Genomic DNA, 25,827 nt, shown 5'->3' on the forward strand with positions numbered 1-25,827 from the left:
GAACAGAGGGTGCAGTGCACGGAGTGTGTAGTTGCATTGCATGGAGTGTAGTTGCATTGCATGAAAGGTGTGTGCATTGCAGAGAGTGTGTTTTGCATTTCACGGAGTGTGTAGTTGCATTGCACAGAGGTTTTGTGTGTGCATTGCACGGAGTGTGTAGTTGCATTGCACAGAGCGTGCTTTTTGCATTGCACGGAGTGTGTAGTTGCATTGCATGGAGAGTGTGTGCACTGCACGGAGTGTGTGTTGTTGGGTGTTTTTTTGGTTTTGTTTTGTTTTTTTTTTTTTTTTTTTTGCATTGCACAGAGTGTGTGTCTGAAAAGGAAGCTGGCTTGGCGGCAGCTTGGTTGGGACTTCTTTAGGGGTTCTGGCCAGCGTCGGCCCTGTAAATTTACATATCATGATGGCTGCACAAGATGCCCCCTGCCCAAGCGGGGGCTGGAAGCTGGCAAGCAATAGCTCAATACCTTTTGCACATATTCCAATTTTATTTAGGGATCCAGTTGGATATCGTTGCTAAAACATACCACTTGGCTATGGAGAAGCTGTCTGCCTTGAAGGAAGTTATTTTGTAATACTTCCTCTGTAGCAAGTGATGCTTCACCAGATCCGATCTTGCTGGGTCACTTAACTAATCTTCCCACTAGGCCAGGCTGCCTAGATTTCACCCCTCCCATATCCAAGAATCTCCTGAGGAGTCTGCTGATTCTCCAGAGAGGAGGAGGCGTGTTCTGGTCTCTACTTATTCTGCTCCAGCACCAAGTCAGTCAGTCAGTGTCGGAGAGGGAGAGAGACTGAGTGTTAGAGATCATGTGTAGAGATAAGGTTGCTGCTAAGGGCAGCTGCAGATACTCAGTGCAGTGCAGCATTTATTTATGCTTAGACCTATTAAGCTCTGTATATAGTTTGTATCGTTGTAGATAGAATAAAGAAGATATTCTACAGAGCTGCTCTCTGAGTTGTTTATATACTCAGACTCTGCTGTACTCTGCTGTGCGACGACTGTCTTTTTGTTGGAGTGAATCCGGTGCTCACAACTCTAAGCTGTGAGTCCACAGCACTTTGACCTGTTCATGTGCAGAAGGTGGTCTCTGGAAGTGCTACCCAGCTCGCCTAGCCCAGTTGGGGCTGAAGTGGATGAGTCCAGTTGGTGGCACTGGCTCAAGGGCGATGCTGACAGAGGTCCCCTTACCTTTGTGTATGCCTACCAAATGTGGTGAAGGCAGATATCAGGCGATGGTAGCAATTCCTGAATGTATGCAATAGTAGTTCGCCATGGCAGGATACCTTGAACCCGCTCAGGGATTTTCAGGTTCATGCTGGTGCTGCTGGATCTTTGCCCTTTGGTTTTTATTTCAAGGGCTGCTGGTGTGCAAAGCTATGGCCTCAAGCCTGGTGTGGTGAGGCAATCATGTGACATAACTTTTCTTGAGTTTTCCCCATTGTAGTAGCAGTTCACATGTGGCCCGAGGAGTTCAGTGACCATCGGATCTGCTTTTGGTCTGATAACCAGGTGGTGGTGAGCGTCTTGGCAAAACAGTCCTCATGCTGTAGCACAGTCTCTGCCCCTCCGCTCATGCTTTCGAGCTGCGCCACTTAAGGTTTAATATTGTGCTTTCTACTCTCCAAATTACGCTGACACTATCCGATTTTCAGATGAAGCGCTTCAGATCCTGGGCTCCAGACTCAGCTATTGCCAGACTTTTCCAGTCTTGTGGCATTTTGACAACAATTAGTAATTTCAGAGAGCGGCAGCTTCCATTTCCCCTTCTGCTTTTACCTCTTATGGGAAGGCCTGGATGGATTTCTTAGCCTTAAGCTGGCAGTTCTTGGCCATTCGGAAGAATTTGCCCCCATCCTCTGAGCAGATCCTGCAGTATTTGGTCCACCTGCTGCAGATTGGGCATGCGGTTATAACTATCCGAATTCAGTCCGCTGCAATGTCTGTTTCATTGAAGCTTTAATTTTTCAGAGACCCTTGTATAAAGTTTGCAGTGCGCAGGGCCTTGGAAGGTTGGAATAGGCTCCAACCTCATAGGACAGTGGGCAGGAAGTCGGTCAATTTTTACCTATGCAGTATCTGCAACAAGTTAAAACTTGTCTGCGGGTTAAAGATCAAGGTGAGACTCCTTTCAGTAGTCCATTGCATTTTCGCACTGAGGGTTGGGGAAATGGTTGTTGGAGCCAGCACGGGGCCGAGATTCTGGAGGCTTATTGCTTCAGGACTTTTCCTTATCCTTTGGAGCTTGTCATTAGAGCTGGTAACTCTAAAACAGACTTAGTGGGCAGGAGTGCCACAATCAGGCTTCCCGCCACAGGTGAGGAGGGCCCTTGCCCGGTTATGGATAACAGAATATTTGGCTTTTTATTCCCTGGGGGCTGGCCCGCTCCTAGTGCATGAAAATGGGTTCCCGTTAGCCCGGCATCAATGTGCTTACGTCGTGCACCAGTTATTAGAGCCTGCGGCTTGCTTACCGCTGAACACTCCTCATTCCTTACGATTAGGTGCTGCTGCAAAGGCTGCACACTGGGGGCCTGTCAGTAGACAGGATTGTGAATACGGGTCATTGGAAGTCTGACGCTGACAAGGATTATATCAGGAAGTGTCACAGTGATGTCTGTGCTGATGCTTGTCTGTTGTTTCCTTTTTTCATAGGAGCAGCTGTGCACATTTGGGCCACAGCATTGTACACTAGGCTGGCAAGCATGTTGACGGGTTTGGACTGGGGCGTCATCTCAGTCTTCCTGCCCATGTGAACATATACTGGATGTCCAGATGGGGAATGCTTTGGGAGGAGATCCTTCCTTTGGTGCGGTCGAGTGTGACCTGTGCAGGTCCTCCCGCAGTGCTGGTGGTACAGCTGGGCGAGAATGTTTGCTGTCTTCCTCCAGCATAAGTTTGCATTCCTGCATGCAAGAGGGCTTGGATTGAGTTGATGGCAGCTCTCCCTGGACTCAAAATAATTTAAGGCATTGGTTCAAGGTGGTCTGGAGGGGGGGTTGGAGCACCTGTCCCCTCCAATGCGCAAAGATGTTCCATTAAGGGAATCCAAGGATTTGCCATGCTTTTGTCGCCCCCTTTTGAGGGGTAGGGCCATGCAAGAGTCCCTGGGAGCATTTGGGGTGAGCTTGAGTCTGATCCTGGTTCATTCCTCCCCCATGCTGTTTATTGGAACTGACGATATGGTGGGGCCCAGTCGTCAGTGCTGCCCTGCTGAGGTCAGGTGCAGCTAGTCGGGAACCAATGCCTAGACAAACTACCACCGAGCAGGCCAGAAAGCATGTTAATAAGGCGGTGGATAATAGAATAAAATAAATAAAGTAAATAAAATAACAAATAAAATAAAATAGGTCCTTGCTTTAGGTGGTTCTGTAATATTGCACCCTCCTAATTTTCTTCAAGGCTATTGCCCTCTTTAGGGCAGATGGGGTGCATCTTTCTCCTATGGGGAACGACACCTGGCGGGATGCGATTGCCTTGGGATTCATTACTCCCCCACAATGTTTGCTGGTACTGACGATATGGTGGGGCCCAGTCGTCAGTGCTGCCCTGCTGAGGTCAGGTGCAGCTAGTCGGGAACCAATGCCTAGACAAACGTACCACCAAGAAGGCCGGAAAGCATGTTAATAAGGCAGTGGAAATAAAATACAGGTCGTTGGAAATCGAATGCATTCAAAGATTATGTTCGTTAACATTATCGGTGTCTTACAATTTTTGCTTGTTTCATCTTATTTATCAGGTTTAGCGGTGACCCGTGTTTGGATTGTGGGGCACAGTATCGTCCATTGGGCTGGCGTCGCAGCACGGCAATCTGGATTGGGTCCAGATTTCGGCTTTCCTCCACATATTCGCTTGTCTTGGCTGTCCAGACGTGGGATGTGCTGGTCGGAGTTCCTGCCAAGTATCCGGAGGCAGTTGCTCTTGGAGGGGCCGCCAGCTGCTATTGTGGTGCAGCTTGGTGAGAACGACCTGGTGCCCATGGACTGTTTGTCACTACGTGCTGCAATTTTGGGTGACCTGGAGACGCTGCGTGCAATGGTGCCGACAGCGAAAATTTTTTGGTCAAAGCTTTTGCAACGCTGCGTTTGGAAGGGCAGTCGTTGCCCGGCTGCCACTGAAAGGGCCCGAAAACGCATCAATTCTGCTGTGGTCAAAAAAGTTTTGGAGCTGGTGGCGATGCAATTTCCCACCCCGAGATTCTTTTTGAGAGGCCATCCTTTTTCCAAGCTGATGGCATGCACCTTTCCGCTTCAGGGAATGAGGCTTGGATTGGTGCGGTGGTGACCAAGCTGAGGTCTTGGTTGGGGCTGTGAGTGGTTTGGCGGTGAGCTGAGGGCTCCATGGCGGTTAGGCACTGGTTAAATTGGTGCTTGGAGGGGTAAGTGCCTACCCCTCCAAATGATGCGAATGGGAATTCCGTTAAAGGAAATCCAGGGGCTTGCCATTCTTTCGTCCTTGTCCCCGGAGTCGGACTTGGGCCGTGCAAGCCCCAACGGAACATGAGGGTGAGAGGTGTGGGTCTGTGTCCCAGCTTCATCTCTCACCCAATACTTGTTTCCCACGCTGGCTTCCGCTGGTATCCGGAAGGCCAGCTCTGTCCCTGAGGGCAAGGACAGATAGTCGGAACCAGTGCCTAAGCAACCACTCACATTTTTGTATTTGAATAAAGTTGTGGCCAAAATTATGCCAAAAACCTTAAACAAAAATTGATGTGTGAAGTGTGAATTATTGGGGGGCTACTGTGACTCAACACGCAAAGCGTGTTCTCCCTAGCAGAGAGCACGTGTTGCGGTTGGGAACAGGCCACCCTCCAGTGACTAGGCAAATTTAGTTGAATCCCGACCATTTAAATGGTTAAACTGGGTTGCTGGGGTGTTTTGATTGTTGCCAATTCGGAGGAGGGGTCAGAGTCTATATATACAGGGGCCAGACGTTGGCACGGCCTCTTGGCCGTTTTGCATCGGATCACCCGCCCTCCCTCCCTTTAATAGGGGGGTTTTTTATTTAAGCTGATCGCTTGACCTTGCTATGCCTGTCATGGTGTCGTTCGCCTTGGTGCGGGGGCACGGTAGGAATTTTGCCATCTGGCTGATTGGCTGGTGCCATTTGGTTTTTGCCTACTGCGTAGCAAATCGTCACAACTTGTAAGGTTGGCGGTTAGGCACTGGTTAAATTGGTGCTTGGAGGGGTAAGTGCCTACCCCTCCAAATGATGCGAATGGGAATTCCGTTAAAGGAAATCCAGGGGCTTGCCATTCTTTCGTCCTTGTCCCCGGAGTCGGACTTGGGCCGTGCAAGCCCCAACGGAACATGAGGGTGAGAGGTGTGGGTCTGTGTCCCAGCTTCATCTCTCACCCAATACTTGTTTCCCACGCTGGCTTCCGCTGGTATCCGGAAGGCCAGCTCTGTCCCTGAGGGCAAGGACAGATAGTCGGAACCAGTGCCTAAGCAACCACTCACATTTTTGTATTTGAATAAAGTTGTGGCCAAAATTATGCCAAAAACCTTAAACAAAAATTGATGTGTGAAGTGTGAATTATTGGGGGGCTACTGTGACTCAACACGCAAGTCTTATCCAGCCTAAGTAAGATTTTTAAAACTTAAATGGAGTGCATTCATCTATAGGCTAAAGCAGCAATTATGGGGGAAATTTAATTACTAGATAAATTTCCCCCTTTTAACAGTTTAGTTGTTCCATCCTTGGGATTACAATGGTTACACTTTTCATCCGAGACTGAAAAGATCTATCAGGAATATAGATTTATATACATATATCTGCTATGCATAAAATTATTTTAAATTGGAAAAAACCTAATCAGAGGAGGCGTGTGTGTGTGTGTGTGTGTGTGTGTGTGTGTGTGCATCTCTCTCTCTCTCTCTCTCACACACACACACACACACACACACACCACTCATACTAAGTTTTCTCCATTTAAAATAACACTATACATAGCAATATTAAAGGGATAAGAAATATAACCAATACAGGGTTCTCTAGTAATCACTCTTCTCATTTAACCCAAACTCCAACATGAGATCCACTTTTATTTTATTTTTTACAGTATCTGTCCGTTTTTTCTCTTCTTTCCTTATCTCTGTTTCTCTCATTATCTTCCTACTATTTTCTGCCCCAGCAAACTCTATTTAAAAAACAACAATACCAAAAAATAAACAAAACAGAAATTGGAGGTCATATTTCTGATGAAACTCACCTGTGGATTCCAACTTACAAGCTAAAAACCAATGCTTTTAAAAGCACCTTGGCTTTTAGAAACAAGGTCACAAACTCAGAATGCCATATTTTAGCAAATAAAAAATATTAATACTCAATCTGTAATGGTCATCCATCGTTACAAACCCCTCATGTCCTATTACTATTGCACAGAGGTTCAAAGGGGTGAAAACACCACAAGTATTCCCATTTGTAGATACATTTCTCACACTCTGCATACAGAGTCCCATGATGGCTGCAGGTACTTCTGTAAATGTGCAGGGTAAACAGGTTGCCATGTTGGAAAATGTACGTATCTGTAAATTTCAGCCATACAGTTAAGGGTTGCATTCCCATACATCTTCTTTCCCAAACTTTTGAGCACCTGGAAAGGGTTTAATGTTGGTCCTCATCCTATAAATGACCCTCCCAAATCACACACTCAGTGTTATAGGCACAATGTAGCAAGCACTGAAGCAGCAGATAGGAGCACTTTGGTTCTCTGCATCAATCTCCAACCTCTGCAGTAAGGGACACAAGAGTTGTCTTGTAATGGAGTCAAGTCGCTGGTCCATCTTGCTCAGTATTCTATACTGGCTGGCGAGGTTCAAAGAATCCACTACACTTTGAAACAGAGCTGAACAGGAAATGGGAGATGAAAAGCCATGTAGAAAATGCTGGTGGAATGTACCTATCTGTAGCGCCTGCTATAAAGGAGAACGGCGGGATGTGCACATCGGAAACGGCCTTTTAGTTTTTACGAAGTCTGGCTGTCTGCACTGACCAGGGTTTCAGACAGGAATCTTTCTCAGCCCTACCTGGAGATGCCAGAGATGGAACATGACACCTTCTGCATACGATGCATAGGCACTGTCACTGACCTACCTCTCTTGTCTATATCTGTGCTTTATGGACCAGCATGCACTCTGATAACAAAGGAGATCTGCACATGGAGGCAGATGGCTTCATTGGATTCGGAGCTGGAGGATAGGCCAGATGTGAATCAGGATACAATTGCTGTCCATCCGCACCGCATGCTATGTGTTTTTAGCCATGCATCCTCACATGTCCTCAGTCCACATTCTGGCACAACTAAACATGTATACCAATGTGTGACTATGGGCCAGATTGAGGCATTGGCGTCTTCTGAAATCTGCAGGAATCTTCTAATCAAAACTGGGCATAGTATTCGCACTTATGAGCACCTAGAGAACTCCGTGGCTACACAGATGCATTTTTCACTAAGCAGATTAATATGTTACAAGTCCCTTGCTGCAATAAACAAATAGTTAGAACATTAAACTGGACTAATTTAATGATATTGTAAATATAACAGGCTCTTACTTGCGGTTTAAAAGTTGGGATAGACTTTCAAGAAAGCAGTAATCTTTTACTTTACTATCTCACATATTTATAATACTTGAACCTAAGTTAGTTATTTGTTTTCCCACAAAGCCAAGGAAGTCTCCCACCATTCTGACCAGCTACGGGCAACAGACCACTGGTGCTTTAACAACTCTACTAATTGTGGTCTTGTTAAAGAGAAAAACTGGTTACAGTGATATCTATATATGGCAAAATTCAAACGGATGCACTGAGATCCCTAGGCTATGTAGGATCACTTCATACAATACTTTTTTGTACTTGTATGATCACCCAAGAACAAAATTCATGCAATAAGGTTCTCAGCTGAACAGCACAGGTGTATGGGCTTAGCCACTCAGCTCTTTAAAATTTATGTGAACTGGGGCCCGAGTCTTTCACATTTTATTTACTTATCCTAACCTGTGGAAAGCAGCGACAGGGCTTGATGGAGTCCACATGCACAGTCTCACTGCTTGCACCAGAGAGGATAAAAAGCTGAGGGCCAGGTTAAAAATGCCCCTTTGCTGTGCTAGTTTTCAGGCTGGTGCAGTGAAAAGACCTGTTGTCACCATGTAATGGTGGCAGGGATGACTTAGGATCCATTGGATCCTGTATAGATCCACCCCACCCCCAAAATGCCCCATTTTGGAAGTTTCCACTAGCTACCACCACCTTCCTATCATTTGGGTGGGTGCACTGGGGCACTTCTTATCTATGGAGCTCCCAAACCAGTGGAAGCCAGAGGACAGACACATCCACCCTGTGCAACCTCTGTCCAGGATAAGGAAATAAGGGGGTTGCATTGTTCTGTTATTTATTTATATAGCTCCTCTACACCTAGCGTTTTCTAGGTGACTCACCAATTTTGGAGAAACTATAGTCGTACCATGGTTTTCGAACAGCTTAGTTCCCAAACGTTTTGGCTTCTGAATGTTGCAAACCCGGAAGTAACTGTTCTGGTTTGCAAACTATTTTTGGAAGTCGAAAGTCCGACAGGGCTTCCAATTGGCTGCAGAAGCTTCTTGCAGCCAATCAGAAGCCACAATTTGGTTTTGAAACGTTTTGGAAGTCAAACGAACTTCCGGAATGGATTCCGTTTGGTTTTCAAACGTTTTGGAAGTCAAACGAACTTCCGGAATGGATTCCGTTCGACTTCCAAGGTATAACTGTAGTACCTAAAAACAGATACACAACACGTTTTTTTAAAAGAAGTTTTTGATCTCCAAAGACAGCTACTATGGTTGTTCTAACATTTCTAGGTTTATTTACTTGGATCCGCCCCCTGCCGCCCAATGTGTGTTACTTGCCCTTTTTTGTGTAGATGACCAATTCTATAAAATACAGTGGTACCTCGGGTTATAAACACCTTGGGTTACAAACATTTTGGGTTACAGACTCCACTAACCTGGATGTAGTACCCTGGGTTAAGAACTTTACCTCAGGATGAGAACAGAAATCATGTGCTGGTGTCGCAGCAGCAGCGGTAGGCTCCATTAGCTAAAGTGGTACCTCAGGTTAAGAACAGTTTCAGGTTAAGAACGGACCTCCGGAACGAATTAAATTCGTAACCAGAGGTACCACTGTAAACATGTGGAGAATGACCACATAGAAAGTTTTACTATTAGGTTGCTGTCTAGATCCATGTTCTGAACCACTTTTCTGCTACATCAGATTGAAATGGAATCGCTCTTCCTGGTATCTCTTTGGTACATGTACATCTGTTGTTAAAAATAAAAAAAGGAAACAACACGACACACAACCCCCCCCCCCCCCGAGCTAAAGGCAGGGCAGAGGCACAAATTACATAGCAAGTGAAAGAGATCAAAAGAGAAAGATCCCAGTCTTTATCAAGATGGCTGATGAGCACCATAGGTTGGCTATAAAATTTGTCTATGTATGCAAAAGCACCTCATAATGACTATACTGAGGTTCCAGAACCATAACTCATTTGCATGTATGGAACAAATTTTATATGTACTCAGAAGTACCGTATTTTTCCATGTATAAGACAACCTTTTTCTGATCTTTTTGTGATAAATTGAGGGTCGTCTTATACGCAGGTTAATATGCTAAGTAAGCGAAGGCTGGTGCTGCAGCGGTAGCAGGGAAATGTCGGAGAGGAGGCTACTTACCCGCTTCTCCCGGTTTAGGAAGAATATTTGGTGCGTATGTGGTGTATTACGGCACCAGTTCTGTCAGCCAGAGCGGGGGATCGTCGAAAAGCTGCTCAACAGCTCAGCGAACTTAAAAAAGAAGTTCAACAACTGTTGAGGGCTCCCAGAAATAGGGGTTGTCTTATACATGGGGTCGTGTTATACATGGGAAAATATGGTAAGTCCTATTGAGATCACTGGCATTTCCTCACAGTTAAAGCAGCATAGAGGATACGGTTGCTAGCAGCTCTTAACAAAAAACAATTGCTGCTAACTTTTATATACATACATATTTAATTTACCACTGTGCTGTAAGTTCTCACTTTTACCCAACTGCTCACTTTCAGGAAAGAAAATTACAGAATTGCCTGTTGTGATATCTATAAATGTAGAGACTGAAAAAATAAATAAATACCTGGAACATCGGTGAAGGTCTCTCCAAGGACAGAAACATGAAAACTGAGGCCCATCTCTTTCATTTTCAGCAGCACTTGAAAGAAACTTTCGGGATCCTTATCGTGTTCCCTTGAAGTAAAACGAAGTGCACCTTGACTTTTGGATTGTTTATTTATAGAGAACATTGCATTTTATCAGAACAACATTTGCACTGCATTCAAAGTCTATTGCAGAATGTCAGACTTCAAGATACTTTCAGGCTGCAATTTTTATCATCCTTTCTTGGAAGAAAGCTTCTCTGAAATTTGCGAGACATACTTCCAAGTAAAGTTGTTTATAAGCACTCCTCCCCCCCATAACATGTTATGGAGAGAAACTCCCTTTGGGATATTTTAGCTGAAAAAACAAAACAAAACATTTGTCAAACTTTCCTCCAAACCAGCTCACAGTATAATGCAATGGCAACTCATATCAAAGGAAAGCCTTTGCAGAAATTTCAGCAGGTACCCGTATTTTTCGCTCTATAAGATGCACCAGACCACAAGACGCACCTAGTTTTTGGAGGAGGAAAACAAGAAAAAAAATATTCTGAATCCCAGAAGCCAGAACAGCAAGAGGGATTGCTGAGCAGCGAAAGCAGCAATCCCTCTTGCTGTTCTGGCTTCTGGGATAGCTGCGCAGCCTGCAATCACTCCATAAGACGCACAAACATTTCCCCTTACTTTTTAGGAGGGAAAAGTGAGTCTTATAGAGCAAAAAATACGGTGATTTTTGAAGATGTCCAAAAGCAAGAGCTTTCATGGAGAGTGGAACAAATTTACACTAGGCTTCACCCTGACTGGGCCCCTACTATTTGCCTATGAGGCTGCTGGCACATAGAGCAGTCAATGATAGCGCTGCCACCTTTATATGCTGGAGCTATGCCATGCTTAGCTTGCATGCGGTTCAACTGCAGAATCATTGCAAAGAAACAAGTTATGAATTGGCTCTGGAAATGCTTCTGCCCTAGACCAGGACATGGTTTTAGCGTAAACTCATGCTGCAACAGATTTGTACCTGTTTGCATCTTCAGGAAACTCACTTTTTAAATGACCAGGAAGTAAGGACAAGCTTTGATACAGAAAATAGGTTGCTTATTATATTGTTTGACCAGTGAAAACAAACTGCAAAAACTGCAAAATAGCCTTATATTATACGGCCATTGTAGAGGGATAACATGTCTGTCAGTGCATAGGACTGAGCTTTAGTACTTTACTAAAGCTCGCCCTAAGCATTTGCAGCTATGTTATCTCTCTACAATGGCTACAGTTCTATTATATCAACTAAGTCCCATCCCAACTTGGTGGGAATTGTTTCCAAGCAAGTGTGCAAAGGATCAGGCTGCACAGCTCTTTAACTCCAGCAGACTGATGCTTTGTGATTTTGCTGGCAGTATACCTTTTTACACATTCCAACACAAGCATTTTTAAGGTGGATTAGTAATTAAGACTGGGCCTTAGAAAGCCAATATTCCTCTATTATAATAGAAATAAATTGCTTACAATTGTGTGCACATACCAAATGTGACTGATTCCTGATAGCTCAAATGGCAGAAGAGAGACTGGGAAAGAAAGACCGGGTGGCATAGTTCAAATGATAATATCACAATGAATTTAAGTTTACATTGGTACCTTTTTTCTGCAATACTCCCTTCGTCTCACTCAGCCCCCACCAGCCCCCCACCCCACCTCCATTTCTGGTTTAGCACTAAACCATAAATCAACTGTGTGGGAAGGTGCCATCTAGACAAAACCTAAACATGTTGAAAACGAACATCATTTCCTACAATCTGGCTACTTACATTAATAGTACAATGAGCAATTACCCGTTGAAGGTATATTTTGCCTTTTGATCTAACTGCTCTGTTTTAAATCACTGTTCTTCGCCCAGAAGTAAACCAGATGCCCTTCAAGAATTTTTTTTCTTTTGTTAGAAACTTCTACCATATTTATTCTCAAGTTATAGGCAACATGACAGTCTAGTGGTAGAAGTGGTGCATTGCCCCCATAGGCTAATTATGAGGAATGAATATGCCGGTTTATCTCATAATAACCATCAGAAGTATTAATAATTATATCACTTGAGAAATCTCATGCTAAATGGCATCTGTATCTCTGCATGTGTTAATTTCCAAGTCAGTCAATATTTTTGGTTATCTGATGTCAAACAAAGATCTCCTAATTAAACATTACTTTCCCAGGTTTTCAAATCAGAAGCTGTAAGGTCTAAAGAATGGGACTGCTATAAAAAAATATGTACAGAATTAGCATTAACAAGTTGTACATCTTCCAGCTTGTGTGTGTTTCCAGTAATAAAAAGGAATGCCTTGTGATATGCTCTGCAACTGGACACCCTAAAGATTCAGTAGGATTGTTACTTAAAAAAAAGCAGACGCATGTACTAATAATTCAATAACTTTTTACACTGCCAAGAGAAAAAACTAGAATCACAACAATATATTTGTATTTATAGAGGCTGTTCCCAAACGTAAAATTATGAGAAGCCAAATCCAGTGTCGCTTCAGGCACCAAGAGCTTTTGTAGAGTTTTGCAGAGTAGTGATCAAGAGCATGGGGTGCGAGGCAAGATGCCTCCAGCACAAAACACACCACAGCCACCCTTGACAAGCAACCTCCAAACAAGGGATGAGGAACCTGTGGCCCTTCAGATGTCATTGGACGGCAACTATCATCTTCTCTGACCACTGGCAATAGGGCAGACAGCAACTGGTGTCCAACAGCATCGGGAAAGCCACAGGTTTTCCATCCCTGCTCAGGGCCAATACTGAGCCAATAATAACGACTGTATTAACGGGCAATTGTAAGGATTCCTGAGGTGACATATTTGAAGTACTTTGGTCAAAGTGATACAGAAATGTCAAGTACAGCTGTACCTTGGAAGTCGAACGGAATCCATTCCAGAAGTCCGTTCGACTTTCCAAAAATTCAGAAACCAAAGCACGGCTTCTGATTGGCTGCAGGAAGCTCCTGCAGGCAATAGGAAAATGCGGAAGCCACGTCGGACATTCGGCTTCCAAAAATAGTTCACAAACCTGAACAGTCACTTCTGGGTTTGCGGCATTTGAGAGCCAAAACGTTCGAGAACTAAGCTGTTCGAAAACCAAGGTAGGACTTAATCATCATCATCAGGTGATAAAAGACATATATGGTTCAGGACTTTGATTTGGAAATATCTCAAAAAGGAGCAGTTGCTTTGGTTTGGGGGCACTTATTTTATGAAGCAAGGTGACGAAGTGAAAGCTATCGCAGAAAAAGGGACGAAAACCTGTAGTCAGGTTTCAGATATTTTACAAAAAGCCAGAAGAGGAGGGAAGGGGGGAAGCCGATTTTAAAAAATTGTACCTATACTATAAAAGTGCACACAGTTCTATGACACCACAGAGACAAACACGTAACAAACTTTCTTCCATCTGGTTTTATTTTATTTTTGGTGAGGGAGGAAAAAGAACACATTTCAAAAAAGGTGCAAAAAGAAGCAGTGGTGATTAAAGTACAGTGGTACCTCGGGTTACATACACTTCAGGTTACATACGCTTCAGGTTACAGACTCCGCTTACCCAAAAATAGTGCTTCAGGTTAAGAACTTTGCTTCTGGAGGAGAACAGAAATCGTGCTCCGGTGGCACGGCGGCAGCAGGAGGCCCCATTAGCTAAAGTGGTGCTTCAGGTTAAGAACAGTTTCAGGTTAAGAACAGACCTCCAGAACAAATTAAGTACTTAATCCGAGGTACCACTGTATAACAAAGTAGATCTATGTAGGGTGTTGTACAATTAGAGCAAGTTGTACGAGCTCAGAACTAGGTAAGTCTGCCTAGAAAAGCCATGTTGTTTCTTTTGTCCGAGTTTACTAAGAAGAAGAAGAAATGAAGGAGACTCTGCCAGGACTGCCTTAACTATAATGAATCACATCTTAGAATAGGAGCCCATTCCTTCGGACTACAAGGACCCTGCAAAGCAAGCGGTTCTGCATCTCCGGTTGTTGAAAAACTAAGATAACTCGACACCAAGGAAATGTGAAGGCAATTTCAAAAACACAGGAGTACTCGGAACAGGATGAGCAATGCACCAAGGCCACTACACTGTGTCCTATATATCTCCTTGCAAGTTCAGGAAGAGTTGCTGCATTGTTCAGAAACCAGGAGGGATGCTTCCCTGGATGACTGATTGATTGATCCTTTATGAAGCAATGCTATCCTCTTTTGGAGAGTGGTTTGGTGGCCACGAGACATTGCAGACCTCACTTTTTGTGGCCAGAGACGGGGATTCACAGTGGGCCCCAATGTGGCTGCATAAAACCCAGCTGCTGTTGCAAACCTGCTCTCTCTGTTCTGACTATAAGGGCAGGGGGAACTTTAGATACACCATATTCTAGGTCCTCTCAGTCTCAAGACATGCCTCCGGGGGGGGGGGGGGATTATTCTGGCCTTGGAAACCAGAGAAGTTCTTTTTTGTCTCATTGGAACCAATTGCTAGGGAACAGGCAGGGAAAACAAACCTGATGGAAAGAAGGGGACAGAGATAAAAAGCCACCCCTCACATTCTGCCTGGGCCAGTGCAAGTCTAGCAGGGCTCAGAAAGTAATCATTCCTCCACCACAAACTCTCCACTTGTTCTCTCTTGGAAGACAAATTTGTACAAATTCGAATATAGATGCAGTTGAGAAATTTACAGGCCAATCCTAACCATATTTATTAGAAAGTAAGACCCATGCATTTCAGGGATTTACTCCTAAGTGCACGTCGGACTGTAGCCTTTGTAATCGGGGGGGGGGGGGGAGAGCATTTCCCCACCCTCGCTTTTCACTAAATGAAGTCTCTTAGGGTACATCATGATACAATATAATTTCATACATAACTGACACGTGTGCAAATCTCTAAAGGTATTGTGTATGTTGAAAGGGTTATAAATAAGCTGAGCTAAAAGCAATATTAAAAAGGTCAATCTTAATCTTCTTAAAACATTTAACAAAGGAGCTTTCTAGTATTTCACTGGTACAGAAAATTCAAAATGGGGAGGTGGCAGGGGGAAGAGGCAGGCTTAATACTGTTTTTCAAATATGTAGCACCTAACCAATGCACCTTTCTCAGTATCAGTAAATAAAACAAGAAAACCTCCCTTTCAGGTAGAGACATATTGGTCTTTGGCTAATAAGGTAAACAGTATTCAAACATACCTGCAGCTCATAAGAGCCCGGGAGGGGGGGGGGCTGATCTTTTCGCTCATCACATCACCAGAGTTTGCTCATTTCCAAAGGTATCAAAGGTAGGAGAGAAGCAAATCCTTACTCTAAAGTTAAACAACAGTGTTTATTATATAATTTGGGACAGCCAATCAATGTGGATTAAAAGACAGTAGCTGCCATGGTCGATCATCAACCAAAATAATTCGTTCTTATTTTAAAAACACATGACGGTACAGGTCTTATGGGCAGTGTGCACCTGTATATGTATATTTGCATGCATGTGTATGTAAAAGCCCTGTCTGTGGAGTCCCTGCTCCAAGTGCCCTCTTTATTACACTGAGGCAACCAATGGAGGGAGCCTTTTGTATTGCTATGCCCTAACTCCGTAAAAAGGCATGGATGGCACCAATGTCAAAAGCCTTTTGACACTAGGAGACAATATTCCCATGTGCCCAGGCATTTTATGGCTCTCCCTGCTGTACCCCAACTTCAGTCGCTTCAGCAGGGAGAGCAGGGATGTCAGCTCCTTTTCCTGACCTACTAGTGGAGTAGAGTGCCTATGTGGAGGCTGAGAAGGGCTTTGGGCGCCAAGAGGGGAGGAACTCAGTAGGTGGCAGGTACTGAACAACAGCCTGAACAGGAGGGTGCAGCGTTGTTTCCAGAACCAGGTGATGCTTTCACAGATGAGAGCAGAATCACCCATCCCCAAAAAGCGCACACTTGCAATCCCAACATTCCTGCAAAGTGAGTAAGTCTTGCAAGCGAGAACGTCATTTAAAAGCTTGGCAGATGAGGCACGGAAACTGCTGGGACGTTTACATTGCTTCTGTCTAGTTCTGAAAATCTTGCCTGATTTCTGGACTCCAGAACTCTGTGTCTGCTGCTGTACCGTTAGTTGCCTGAATAAAGATCTCTTTCTTAAAAGCACGTAAGAGCCTCTCTCTGTGTGTGTTGGGCACGAGGTGGGTTTTCATTTTTTTAAACAGGTACATGAAGGAAGGATCAAATTCTAATATTTTCTGGTGAGAATGCTAATGTGAACAGCACAAGAGAAGAAGCCATTATCTGCCAAGAAAATCTATTAAGAACGAAAAGGGACATGGCATGTGTGGTGGTATCCAAGAACACACCAACACTAAGCGAAATCAATTACTAAGGCCAGTTAATTCAATTCTGCACAGTTTTATTTCAAGCTAATATTTCCAGCTGAAGTTAAGGTATAAATATGCAGTTATCAGTATATAAAGTTCTTTTTTCTATGCTGATGTATTCACAACATTCCTTTTCCTTTAAAAATTATTACATTGCTGTCAGCTCTCTAGTTCTTCGCAGTTTAAATCAGTTGGAGTTGGCTAGTTGAAAAGGATACCTGTTTTGTTCCATTCAATAATTCCAGTATATTAGGAAATTTTCTCCCCATGAATATTCCTGAGTTTAACAACATTCTCAGCATTAAAATCTACAAGGAGCATTAGAACCACATCCTCTGCTGTGATCACACAGAGTGTATGTGAAATAAAGGAGTAGAGATGTTAGCAAAGGCTAACATAGCATTTAAGATACTGTGACAGCCACCGCCCAAACACCTGCCTGGAGAAGGGAGACTAGCCCACAACAAAGTATACCCCTCTCCAGTACCTTTGTAGCAAAAACAAACCGAAATTGGATGAACACAATCCTCTAGCCCTAACATACAACTGCCCCTAAGCTTATCAGGCTTTTAAGCAGGATTCCTGATACACAGGTAGACTTTTAAGCCTTTCTCCTAAGCTGCTCAAAACTTCTATACCACTTGGGAGTCCCTTGATCTACCCATCTTCTGGTTGTCTGTTTTCATGGACATCTCTTGACAACAACAACCTCCTTCTCTTGGGATATCAAGCATGTTGTATCCAGCAGTGGCTACACATTTGTGCAAGGTGTGGAATCCAGTGTTCTGCAATTCCCTTCAACTCACATACTGGGAGAAGCTTTACAGAGGTAAATGAAGCTACAGTGGGAAGATATTGGCCGTGGTATATAACAGTGGTAGTGATATTGAAAGGCACAAATCAGCTGCTCTGCACTGTGTTAGTAGAAGTGCTCAATGAAACTCAAAACTCAAGGAACAAAGGATTAACTCATAATGATAAAACAGGCCTAAGAAAATAAAATATGTTTGTCAGCTGCCAATAATACAATAACCTGGGTGTCAGGCAAGTTACGCCAAGGAGGGCATTCCACAGTGGGGTACTATCACTGGAAAGGTCCTTTCATTAGCAGCCACTCTGGGTAGTGGCATCCAGAGAAGGACCTCTAAATAAGATCTCAAAGTTGGGGTAGATACATGTCTTGGTCCAAGCCATTAGTGGCCTCCAGGGTCCATACCAGCACTTCGAATTGGACCTAGAAATGGACTAGAAGCTAGTAGAGATGACAAAGCATTTGTGTTATACTTATATATTTTCCACTGGCTGCAATGTGCTTATGTTGTGCACATCTTTCTGTCTGAGGCAATAGGATGACAGCTGCAAACAGGATTCTTTTGTGGAGGTGCGCTGACACAAACTTGGATTCCATTTTGTATAGTAGTTGCCTAATACTCCAGATGTAAGTAATAATCCAGAGACACCCAACGTGGTCCCCCCTCAGATGATTCTGGAATCCAATTCCCATTGTTCCCAGCATGCATGGTCAATGGTAAAGGTTAAAAGAAACTGTAACCTGAAGAACTCTGGAGAGCACTTCATTGGTTACCTCTGTAATAATTATAATGGGAGTCACATGGTGTAAAGAAAAGAGATGGAAGCAACAAATAAGATGGAGGTGAGAGGGCAAGAGTATGAGAGCAATGTATTATCGAAGGGTTCTAGGCAATGCACATATATCTACAATTGCAGGAAACATCTGCATACTACTTGCCAAGACCACATGGAAGAGTAAACCGGTACTTCCTGAGGTTCAAAGCAGGTCATTCTGGATTTGTGGCTAGCTTACACCACAGGAATTTTCAGAAAAAAACAAATATAAATAGAATCATAAAATTGTAGAGTTGGAAGTTACCCTGAGGGTCATCTTGTCCAACCCCCTGCAGTACAGGAATATGCAGTTGTCCTATATGGTAAAGATGTGTATCCAAGAAGGGCAAGTTGTCAAAAGAATGATACCTGACCTGGCTTCAGGAACAAGCTAACCATGCTCCGTTTCAGTATATAAGCTCACATTGTAGCTTCAGAAATAGTCCCACAGCTGGGGGCAGAGAAGACAGAGGAAGGGGAAGCAAAGGGTGACACAGACACTGGGGTCCCTGTAAAGAAAAAGAGGCCTTCATATGCACTAGAAAACCTTTCCAATTGATAGTCATTGTAGCAAGCTGACCAGGTTTCTTGAGGTAGATATGCATATTGAAGTTTATGCTAGGCTTTTTCAGTTTCTTGAGAGTAGATCTTGCAAAGACTCACATAGTCTGACACTCTGAAGAGGAGAATGGGGAAGCAACAAAAAAACTATGCTATTCTAGGCGGTATCAACAGAAGTATAGTGTCCAGATCAAGGTAAGTAATAGTACTGCTCTATTCCATCTTGGTCAGACCACACCTGGAGTACTGCGTCCAGTTCTGGGTGGCACAAGTTAATAAGGATGCAGAGGAGGGTGACCAAGATGATCAAGGGTCTGGAAATCAAGCCTTATGAGGAACGGCTGAAAGAGTTGGGTATGTTTAGCCTGGTAAAGAGGAGACAACAAGGAAATATGACAGCCATCTTCAAATATCTAAAGGGCTGTATCTAAAGATCTTAAAATGGAGCAAGCTTGTTTTCTCCTGCTCCAGAGGGTAGGACCTGAACCAATGGCTTCAAGTTACAAGAAAGGAGATTCTGTGTAAACATCAAGAAAAACTTTCTGACAGTAAAAGCTGTTTGACAGTGGAACGGACGCCCTCAGCAGGTGGTGAACTCTTTTTATTGGATGTTTTTAAGCAGAGGTTGGATGGCCATCTGTCACGTATCCTTTAGCTGAGATTCCTCCATTGCAGGGGATTGGATAAGATGAACCCTTAGGGTCCCTTCCAACTCTACAATTCTATGAAATTGTAAAACATAAAAAGGAAAGGATATATTGACTAAAGCAAATAAATCTCCACAGGGTCAATTTGTGATGTTCCAAACAGATATGGCTGCAATAAGAGGAAACTTCTTATTTTCTTAGAAAACAATCCTTGTCCACGCATAGATCAAGAGTGCCCTATTTCTCCAGTACCTCTTGGTGGGCATAAATAGGTAGGGCAATGTGCCAGGGAAGTCCAGGGACTAGAAGGCCTGTACACATAAATTCTATATCCCCAATCCAGTCTCCCCTCTCTGCTTAGTTAAGTTACACAAATCCTGAACAAATCTATGGAGAAAGAGTGCTCTACCAAGTCATATGCATGCAATCAGTTTCAACTTTTAAGAACGAATGAGGGAGGCATATCTTAGTTTCTGAATACCTAAGACTGTTGGTCTTAAGAAGATATACGATGGGGGAAAACCAAAAGTTTTTGAGGAGACAATGGTATAATATAAAGAATATGAGAATATAATTCTTTTTGAGCCTCTTAAATTCTTCTGTGTCAGAACAGAAAAATGCTGAAAACACAGTAAATAAAAGGAGAGCTTCACTAAATCATTTGCGACTTATAAAAGTTAAAACGCCTGCTCAGTGATCTCAATAAAACTTGTGGCAAATATATCTAATATTTTCAGAAACCAAAAGCCGCATCCCAAATAGCAGCAGCAACAAAAAAATCCCTTGTGTTGCTAAACCTACTAGATAGCTTTCTGTAAACAAGATATTTACCATCACCAACATGAATTTAGTTCTTCAAAAATTTCAGTTTCTGAAGGTCAGATAACTAACTGCTTAATAGAGAGAATCAAAGTGGTACCTCTGAATATCTCCAAGCTCTGATGGGCTTATATTCTGCTCCTTAGGTGAGGTATTAGCAAAGCTTATTTATTTTCATTTCCAAGGCTTTTATTTGCCCATTCCCTTGTGGTAAAGCTGATTTCCATGATGATTCCCTTCTTAATTTTAATACCCTTTTTACTCATCATATAGACATAAGAATTTTCCCTAAAATAATGAAACCCTTCCAAAGGAAATGAAGACAACTAAGAGGAGAGGAGGGGGTGGGGAGTCAGCAAAAGCTTACTTTTCAATTAATTGATCCTCTGTCATATGCATACATGAAATATTTTTTATATGCAGGGAAAATAAGGTTAATTAACATAAAAACCCTTCACTCGTCGAGGTGTTGAATTTTGTATTTTATCCATGCTGCTGTAAGCGCCTTGATTTCCCAGTAATGACCTAGTTCTCCTAATGAGTAACATTAACCCCTGGCTGTAGCTGTCCAGGACTTAATTGTCAACTGGAGCTGAAATAGGAGAGTATGCCGATCAGCAGGTATGTGGTATATTAACTCATGTCATTTCAGACCCTAATAAATAAATCTGTTGCTAAGGCAACAGGAACATCAGCTGTATCACTTTTTTGTGTGTGCTTTATAAAAGAAAATGCCTTTCACACCGAGCTCTTAAAAAGGAAATTAACTATATGTAACCATAATTAGAAGAAACATCATTTCTCATCTTAGAAACATATCTACATTAATGAGAAAAGACACTGAAAAAGAAAACTGCTTTCTACTGTGATCAGGATAACTGAAATTATTCTCCCCTCAAGTGAAAGAATGCAATTTGAAATATGCACATTTGAATGAGAACCTGTGTAGTGGTGTTATGTACCAGGAAGGAGGCCCCATTGAACTTGCAGGGACTTACTTTCCAAGTAAACATGCACAGGAATGGACTGTCAGTGTTTCTGAGACCCATACCTACTGAGACGCATACACCTAATTATAGATGTGTATGTTAGTGGATGTCTACCTGAGAAACACATGTCATTCCAACCTTGTATATGAGCAGAATATTGTCAGTGTGTGAGACGATTTGTGGGCCATAATGAACTAACTTGTTGTGCTAGCGGAAGTCTGCACAAGGATTCCCGCAAGCAGAAAAAGGCTTCCCCACCACGCCGCGTCTCCCCATCACCCTCTCCAAATCTGCTCTGGAGGGTTAGGAGAACCCCCAAAACAGCATGTGGAGGGTGGAGAGGTGAGGTCATTCTCATGGGCAAGCCAAAACGCTTGTTTTGAGGGAACAATCTACCTCCGTGCTACATTGAATGCATTGAATCTGAATTAGATCAAAATTATAAGCAACTGCCTGTTTGCATGGGGGTTGCATTCCTGGTCATCACATGCATCAGCGGAGCACACATAAGCGCCCCCTCCTCAGCCCCTTCCAGGGCCAAAATTGGTCGCACACCAATTGAACGTGCACAAAATGGTTGCCACCTGTACTCTTCTGTCTGTGGTGTCACTAATGGAACTGTAGTCCAAGCCCCATGCCTGCCAAGGCAATGGGAGGATTCCAGGGTGGAGAAGTGGGTGGGCAATAAAAGGGAGAATAAATGGGAAACCATGAAGACTGCTTATGCTTCAGAGTCTTCTTCCCTAAAGCTGCCACCTGAGGCCTTTGGTTTCTGGTTTTTACATCCCCTACTCCCCGGTAAAAGAAACCATCTAAAATGACATAAGGCAGGAATACAGAACCTGTGACGCCACAGATGTTGTTGGACTACAACTCCCATCATGCCTAACCATGATAGCAGGGTTAATCGTAATTGTAGTCCAGTTGCACCTGGAGGGGCGTAAGTTCCCTATCCTTGACCAAAGAGCAGCATTTCCAGAAAGAAGAAACAGGAAAGAAAAGGTTAAGCACCCACTCCCACCTGACTCTTCCCTGTAAACACAACACATGTTCCCTTATAAGCAAAAGATGGGGTTGAGAACCCCATTTTTACACTCATAACAACATCTAGCTGGTCTTTTAAGGCCAACATGAAAGGGAGCTTAGTAGATTAATAATATGACTCAAATAATTGACTGCAGTAACTTGAGTTATTTTCACATATTTTGGCAAAGCATGAAAGACTGTGGCATGTCAGGCAAAGGGAATGACTGTGTTCGTCCCCACCTGTTCTACCCCCAGCTGACCTCTGCCTAATCAGGAACAGCTTTCCACCAAACAGTAGTGTAAGTTACATTACCTTGTTATAAGCACAGTCCAGCACACATAGGTCTGAAATGCAATAGTTTACAACCATTTCTCAGAGGAGAAATAAGTAAGTTCAATTCTGTCACCTTTGTCTTGAATCAGGATAACTTTTAAAAAAAACTTTTTTAGTAGTTTGCCAGTGTCAGAAGTTTGCGTTGGTCCCTGTTAATGGTGTGTCACTGTTTGTTCTCCCTGCATTTCATCTTCTTCTGCCCTCACTGTTCACAATTTCGTCCAGACACGTGTATTTAGAGAAGTTCGGGGGGGGGGAGGGACACTGACTACATCTGATGGACTCAAATCCACACAAGCTCTTTCGATAATTAATGTGTTTGTATTTCAGGTAGTAGGGACGTGGGTGGCGCTGTGGCTTAAACCACAGAGCCTAGGACTTGCCGATCAGAAGGTCGGCGGTTCGAATTCCCGTGAAGGGGTGAGCTCCCGTTGCTCGGTCCCTGCTCCTGCCAACCTAGCAGTTCGAAAGCACCTCAAAGTGCAAGTAGATAAAAAGGTACCGCTCCGGGGGAAAGGTAAACGGTGTTTCCGTGTGCTGCTCTGGTTCTCCAGAAGCGGCTTAGTCATGCTAGCCACATGACCCGGAAGCTGTACGCCGGCTCCCTCGGCCAATAAAGCGAGATGAGTGCTGCAACCCCAGAGTCGGCCACGACCGGACCTAATGGTCAGGGGTCCTTTTACCTTTACCTATTTCAGGTAGTGGTGGGGAACCTGTGGCCCTCCAAATATTTCTAGACTCCAGCTTCCATCATGAAGACTTGTGTACCAATGTTAGGGCTAGCACCACCACCAAGCAGCATTGGATCAGACAGCAGTAGCATATGCCAGGGTCAGGATCTCAACTCTTGTTCCTTGATTTCAACTGCACTACTATCAATTGCAGCATCAGGGTAGCAACATAAGTATAATCATACAGGCTTTCCTTACAGGACTGTGCAAATAATTTCTGAAATGATCTGTGTGAAGTGCTTGGACATTTGAAATGGGTTTGAAAATGTCTGTCATCATCATCATCATCATCATTCAGAGGACGCAACACATAGGGCTTTGCCACACTCCCCATTGTATCAAGAAAGTCCTTGGGTGTGGCAAGCTTATATTAATCTGGACCATGAGATGGCATGGAAATGGGCCATGGGTGGGTGGCTACTGCTAAAGTAAAGGACTCAGTCCTGGCCTCCATTTCAACAGTAGTGCAAAGCTACAGGTCAGAGTGTTGGACTGGCTGATGAAAGGAGCGTCTTGTCCCATATAGTTAATGGCCCAAGATGAAATATGGGTCAGGGTATTTGTTTGCGATGAACTGAGGCAAGCAACAATTTGTGATCCAGGTAAGGAAATATCACAATAAGGTATTGCTGCATTTTAAGAGGTTTTCATATTTAGGTGAACTGGAAGCACAGCATGGTGTTTTTTTTAAGAAACACCTCTTACAATAATCTTAACTTTGAAAAATTAGAAGCATATGTAATTTTCTGCAGAAGTACTGCTAGGAAAGTAGTCTAGTGCAAAGAAATGGCTGAAATGATAACAGTGGTGAGAAAGCATCTTGAAGGAGTAACAGCACACTTTGACAATATTTTCACACAGCCCCTCCACATCCTCCCTATTACATCAATTACCAAAACCTGGTGTTTGCTTAATGAGATCATTTCAGGGCCTCGGAAGGGAATATTTCAATCTGCAAATGCCCGAATAAGGCACAGAAAAACGTTAGTCACTAATGCAGTGAATCAAATGTGTGTGTGTGTGTGTCCCTGTCTGTCTCGTCTGACATCCCAATGGTCGCTTAGAGCCTATTCTGTTTACCTGTATGATCTGGGCTCTCTATCGATGCTCCCCCACAAAACCAAAGATATCAGGGTATAAAATGAGCACTGAACTAAAATTCTTAATTTACTAATTCATATTCATCAAATTATAAAAGAGAGGGGAGGGGGAAAACCCTGCATTTTTATGAGCATATTTACATAAATCATTTGCTGGAGCATCCTAACACTAAATGGTCGAAGTCGAGCCCCCTAACCATTTGCACGCATGCTTCTCCTCAGACATGAAAATATTGGCGTTTCAGATTTTCATTGAAAAGCCTGGCTGCGCTGGAACTCTAATGGGCTTAGAACAGTAAATTTTGAGGAAACTGATTGCTACCCCTGTAGCTAGTAAATGTCTGCCTAGACCCAGTGGCATTTGAAAAAAGTGTTTTATCATAAAATTATCCCAGCAGAGTCCATTCTGCAAGATAACATCATCATCATCACCATCATCATCAGTACTCTATGCAGGACCCAACAGCTCTGGCACAATATTGCCAGTCATTTATCTGTTGTCAGCACAGGTTACACACTGTAATCCTTGACTGCCTCGGAATTAGAATGTCTTTGATGTCCCCACAAGAGTTTTTTTGCCCGAAGGCTTTACCAATGCTCGGCGGCTCAGTGTTTATTCCTCGTAATCTTCCTCTCATCTCCAGGCTAGCAGTGACAGATGGTTATGGGCACACAATAGTATTAAGAGTTTGATATTTTTTTTTTTTATGCTGTGCTCTCTGTACAACAAATAGCTATCAGACGCGGGCCAGAGAGCTGACATGGCTCGCTTAGGTAATGGCAAACAAACAGCTCGGGTTGATGCTTTCTGTCATTTTCCCTGCTAACCCTGCTTGTTTTCATTGTATACTCTCAAAGGTAAACTATATTAACCTTATAGACTGTTATTAAAAAGATATATCTATATGAGCATAAAGTGCCTTTCTCCCCCCCTCTTTTCCTCACTCTTTTGATTATGAAAGTAATACTGCTGACATATTGAACAAATATCGAATGTCAACATAAATTTTTAGTATGTGATAATATTCCCCTTCATATAGCCGTGTGTCAGGCGGGAACCCGTGGATGATGCATAGCAGTAAATAACCCAAACAAAATTAGTTCTCTTGTCAGCTTCTACCTTGTATGTCCCCAGGCATCAGTAAAATTGACTGCACGCTAGATTTTCAAAATTAGCCCTAATGTTAGCTGTGTGTCTGGCAACCTCCAAGTTTCCAATGTTCTACTATATTACCCGTAAGGATGAATGTGTTACTTTTATATTTTGGCATTTGATCTTGCTGATGTGGCTTTCCCCCCTCCCCTCTCCTCCAAATTAAAAATAATTTAGCTTTAACAATAAGCATGTGCACAAACACCAGGCTGCATCTCTTTAAGCAACTAACTTTAGGCAATTAAATTAAATTAAACAAAACAAAAACCCAAATACACACAGAAAGAAAAGGAATTATTCAATTTAATATTGCTCATTTTATTAAT

At 43.2% G+C, this 25,827-nt stretch overlaps 1 protein-coding gene across 15 annotated transcripts in view; it reads right to left on the reverse strand.

The window, feature by feature from the left end:
• The window catches only part of GTDC1 (glycosyltransferase like domain containing 1), a 246,325-nt gene that overhangs the window by 45,808 nt on the left and 174,690 nt on the right, over positions 1 to 25,827 (reverse strand). For all 15 annotated transcript variants that reach the window (XR_014001624.1, XR_014001625.1, XM_081167720.1 and 12 more), the window contains one exon: positions 10,145 to 10,254. Coding sequence is in view for 13 of the 15 variants with exons in the window: in XM_081167720.1 (XP_081023846.1) it covers positions 10,145 to 10,254 (110 nt within the window). In the remaining 2 variants the exon portion in view is untranslated. The remainder of the gene's footprint in view (positions 1 to 10,144; positions 10,255 to 25,827) is intronic.

This window comes from Podarcis bocagei (assembly GCF_964188305.1).
Source record: "Podarcis bocagei genome assembly, chromosome: 1".
Classification (NCBI taxonomy): domain Eukaryota; kingdom Metazoa; phylum Chordata; class Lepidosauria; order Squamata; family Lacertidae; genus Podarcis; species Podarcis bocagei.